General features: G+C 38.4%; 1 protein-coding gene across 1 annotated transcript in view; it reads left to right on the forward strand.

Annotated features, from left to right (window-relative positions):
- Positions 1–4,944, forward strand: part of LOC106876344 (UNC93-like protein) — a 62,236-nt gene that overhangs the window by 51,798 nt on the left and 5,494 nt on the right. Inside the window, exon 4 of the mRNA XM_014924845.2 lies at positions 3,932–4,067. Within this exon, the coding sequence (XP_014780331.1) occupies positions 3,932–4,067 (136 nt within the window). The remainder of the gene's footprint in view (positions 1–3,931; positions 4,068–4,944) is intronic.

Consider the following 4,944-nt stretch of genomic DNA (forward strand, 5'->3'; position numbering starts at 1 on the left):
TATAGATATGTATGTATGTATGTATGTATGTATGAACTCATCCGTCGTTAAATGACGGATGATTTCGCAATGTATTGCTGAACAGCCACACAGACGATTTATTTATAGTGATCAAATGTCTGTACTGTGTATAAGCTCAACCTCTTCGCTAAATTGTATTTGCCTGTTAAGGCGCACAAGTGTGCTCCACGTCAGACGTCGAAATGAAATATTTTGCCCAAGAACAAAACACACTGCCCTGTTCGGGAAGCGAATCCACGATCTGGCGATCGTGATTACAACATCCTAAGCACTTGGTCACGCATCTTTCTCTCTGTCTCCCCCCCCCACACATACACACACACATACACACGTGTAAACGCGTGTGTGGGTATGTGTATATGTCTCTGCGTATGCACACGGAACTGTGTTTATTTCAATGTGCACATGTATGTACGTGTTAATGGTGAAAGTGAGCTGTGTGTAGATGGTATCTCTCTTATACCGATGGTTTCGTAGATTTTCATGCGTAGCTGTAATATCTAGCAATCTCAACAGCAAGTAAGTTCTGTATAAAACTGGTGATATAAATATTCTCCCAACTTAACACGCAGTCATACAAAAGTATATTCATTTACACGCACACATACACACAAACACAAACAGATTCATACACACACACGCACAAAGATACAGGCTTTTACGTATATTCACCCGCGCTCATATTCGATACTCCACTAATCACAAACAGCTGCATACGCACAAACACACTCACAAGTCGATATACATTCACACTCAAACATACAGACGCAAACATATTCATATGCGCACACATATATTCTGTTTAGCGCACGCATATGAATAAACAAACAAACACATATATACGTTCGATGGTCGGTTTAATCAACTATATTATCTCTCTTACAAAATATGTAGTCTTTCCACCACAGTAAGCAATCAATATATTTGTTTATAAATACGTGGCGAGTGCTGTAAGGCGAAGGATACGTTCAGAGTACGCTAAGACCACGATGTAATTTTTCTTTTATTAATTCTGATGGGTGATCGTTGATTACAGGTTCATAACAAGGCTGTCACTGGTTTACTCCATTTCTAACGGAAGGGAGTATCTGTAGCTCGTCGGAGAACAAATATTGCAAGGTCTTTGTTCGTAAAGCACTAGCGTCGTGGCTTTCTTGCCAATGTGTACATTCTTCGCTGATGTATATTGACGAATTTACACAATTACACATATATATAGACACCAAAGGCAACGATCTGACAGGATCGTTAGCACGCCGGGCGAAATGCTACGTTGTGGGTTCAAATTCTTCAGGGGTCAACTTTGTCTTTTATCCATTCGGGGTTGACAGAATAAAATACAAGTCGAACATTGAAATTGATGTAATTGACCAGGTTCCTCCCCTAAAATTTCAGGCTTTGTGCATGTAGTAGAAAGAATTACACACATACAAGCACACACGAACACACACACACGCACACACACACACGCACACACACACACACATACACACACTCACAAAAAACATACACACACACACACACACACACGCATATATATATGAGACACGGTTCAGTTTCCGTCTAACAACTTCACTCATATGTCTACATAAGTATACACACACACATACACACACACACACGCACATACACACACACACATACACAGACAGACAGACAGACACACACACACACACACACGAAACATAGTTCAGTTTCTGTCTAACAATTTCACTCACATTTATACACACACACATACACTCACACACACACACACACTCACACACACTCACAGACATACATACACACACACATATATATGAGACATGGTTCAGTTTTCCTCTAACAATTTCACTCATACGTATACACACACACACACACACACACACACACACACACACACACACATATATATATATATATATAAGAAACATGGTTCAGTTTCCGTCAAAGACTTTCACTCACAAAACATTGGTCGGCTCGGTGCTACAGTCGAAGATACTTGCTCAAGGTGTCGGACAGTGAGACTGAAACCATGTGGCTGCAAAGCAAGTTTCCTAACCACACAGTCACGCAAGCGCCTATATTAGAAATAACAATGAAATTACCCTTAAATCACCCTCAAGCGTTAAAAAAAACAAATAAAAAGGAAAGAAGCGAAAGACACATTGAATAATGTAATTGGTTGAAAAGAAAACAGAATGGCCACGGTCGGAACGTATTTTGCCATAGGTCTGCATGGTCAGAACTTATATAGGGATTAAACTATGAATAATATACGGAATTTAGCTAAATTTGCTCTCATTCTGTACCGACACAATGGGGACTAGTCAGGCTTTCTGTATAATACATATTTCTGACTATCTAATATTCTAAACCTGTCCTTTTCCTTAATGGCATCTCAACTTTGGAGAATTCTTGAATCTTGCGGTTATCTCCCCTTCTCAAGTGGAGCTGACCTTAATTGCTATTTTATAAATAGGATATACACGTTAAGGGCGGATATAGTTTTAATAAATCGAGAATTTTTGTCGTATGGTATTTCATATAACTGTATTTGTCTATGTTATTCAAATACATGCCACTGGTCACCCTGAGTTATTTCTTTTACCTCATTTTTGTTAAAATTATGCATATTACCAAAGCTCTAATTTTTTTTTGTATAAGTCTAAGTCCTTTGGCTACTGAGTCAAGGGCGATCAACTCTCTTGCTGATAATGGCTATTGAGTTAGAAACATATCTCCCTGACTGTCCATTTCCTTAAAGGTATGTCAGTTTTGGACAAATATTGAATCTTAAGATTATCTCCCCTTCTCAAATCAAGTTGATCTAATTATCATATAGTTATGATACATCCTCTAGAGGTGAATATAGTTTTATTGAGGCAAAAATTTATGTTGTATGATATTTAATATACCTGTATTTGTCTATGTTGTTCAAATACAAGCTACTGGTCATGCAGTTGCCTCTCTTAGCTAATTTTTATTTATATATACAATAACCTCCCTGGATAGTTTACACATCCTACGTTACGTTACGGACACGGCTATGCCTTCGCCTCATCTAACATGACAAAGAAGAAATATTGGGCGTCATGAATTCATCATTTTATATTATTAATATTTAATTCATGACACTTTCTGACATTATAATTTTAGCAACATGCGATATCACGTGACTAGGCAATACATTTGATGGAAAAACACCCCAATCCCAACAAAAGAAACTAATTATATAAACATGTGATACAAAATGGTATTTAACTAATTAATAATTGATTCATTAGATACTGTCTATTGAATTAGCGTATAAGCAAAATGTCAGAAATGCATGTTCAATCAGATATAGTGGTCACGGGTGATGGAAACCTTTACACAAGCCAATGAGAGAGTGTTAATGTGTTAGTCCATCTTGCTAGAAATAGCAGTCGAAATAGCAGTCGAATCTGTTTCGCAAATTATTCAAACGTCTTTAGAAAACAACATATGGGACACTACAGTCAAAATACATACTTGCATAAATACATACATACAGTGTGTGTGTATGTACACACATATATATATCCCTCCACAGACACATACGCATATATATATATATATATGAGGACGGGAAAACTTCATAAGTGTATATGTGTATGCGCGCGCACGTGTACACACACACACACACATGGAGACATGTGAATTTGGTCACTTGACTTGCTAGACAAAGCACCTAAATTTTCATCCAAATCCCATCGTCATTTTACTATCTTCAAAAAAGAAACAAGAAACAGAAAAAAAAAAGAAAAGAAAGAAAAAAAAGCACTATGTATTATCTAGTTCTGGGTATTAACTGCAAATAATATAGGTTGGTCATGTCTGGAACGCTCTGTCTAAACAACAACCTCATTATCAACAATAATGTTATGTATGTCTTCTGTCTCTATTGTAGGCCTTCATGTCTTGTTTTCTTGGAGTCGACGCGCTTGGATATTTAATGACGTCTTTCGGCCTGTGTGCCGCAGCGGCCTCTTTTATGTCAACCTATGTGGTGCCAATGCGCTATCGGACAATGGTATACACCACAGGTAAGTTGTGTACATTCAAATATACAGGCGCATACAGACAGACAGAGAAAAACATACACTCGTGCATATCATTATCATATATTATTTAAATATTGTCTGTTTTGTGGGATATGTGTGTGAGAGAAGAAGAGAAAAGAGAAATAGAAAGAAAAAGAAGACAAATGAGCGAGGGGAAAGGGGGGAATAAGATTTGTGTGTTGGGGGGGATGTGTGTGTGTGTGTGTGTAGGGTGTGGGCTTAGATATATGTGAGAGTGTGTGAGTATATGTGGGGAAAAAAGAGCGAGGGAAAGAATGAGGCTTTTAAGGGGAGATGATGATGATAAAGAGAATAATGAGGTTATCGAGAGAGAAGCAGAGATGGAGAAAGAGAGAGGAAGGGAGAAAGGAGAGAGGAGAAAGAAGGACAAAGAGAGGGAGGGAGAGGAGAAAGAGAGAGAGAGAGAAAGAGAGAAAGAGAGAGAGAGAGAGAGAGAGAGAGAGGAGACGAGCGGGCGGAGGAAAGGGAAACAAGGCGTGTGAAGCGCAATGAAGAGTGTAATAAACGGAGAGAGAGAGGGAGAGAGAGAGAGAGTGAGTGAGAGAGAGTAGGAGGGAAAGTGAGAGAGAGAGAGAGAAAGAAAATGGAGGAGGGAGAGTGAAAGATAGAGAAAAGGAAAGGGGAGAGAGTGAAAGAAAAAAAGAGAGAGAAGGAAGAGAGGAGAAACAAAGTGAAGACAAGTGCATGAGGGAAACAATAGAGTAATAAATGCAGAGAGAGAGAGAGAGAAAAGAAAAGTTAGAGAGAGAGAGAAAAGAAAAGTTAGAGAGACAGATGGAGAGAGATAGAGAGAGGGAAAGAAAGTAATAGAGAAAGACTTAATAGTAAGCCGCGTTAT

This window comes from Octopus bimaculoides, chromosome 6 (genome assembly GCF_001194135.2).
Source record: "Octopus bimaculoides isolate UCB-OBI-ISO-001 chromosome 6, ASM119413v2, whole genome shotgun sequence".
NCBI classification, from domain to species: Eukaryota; Metazoa; Mollusca; class Cephalopoda; order Octopoda; family Octopodidae; genus Octopus; species Octopus bimaculoides.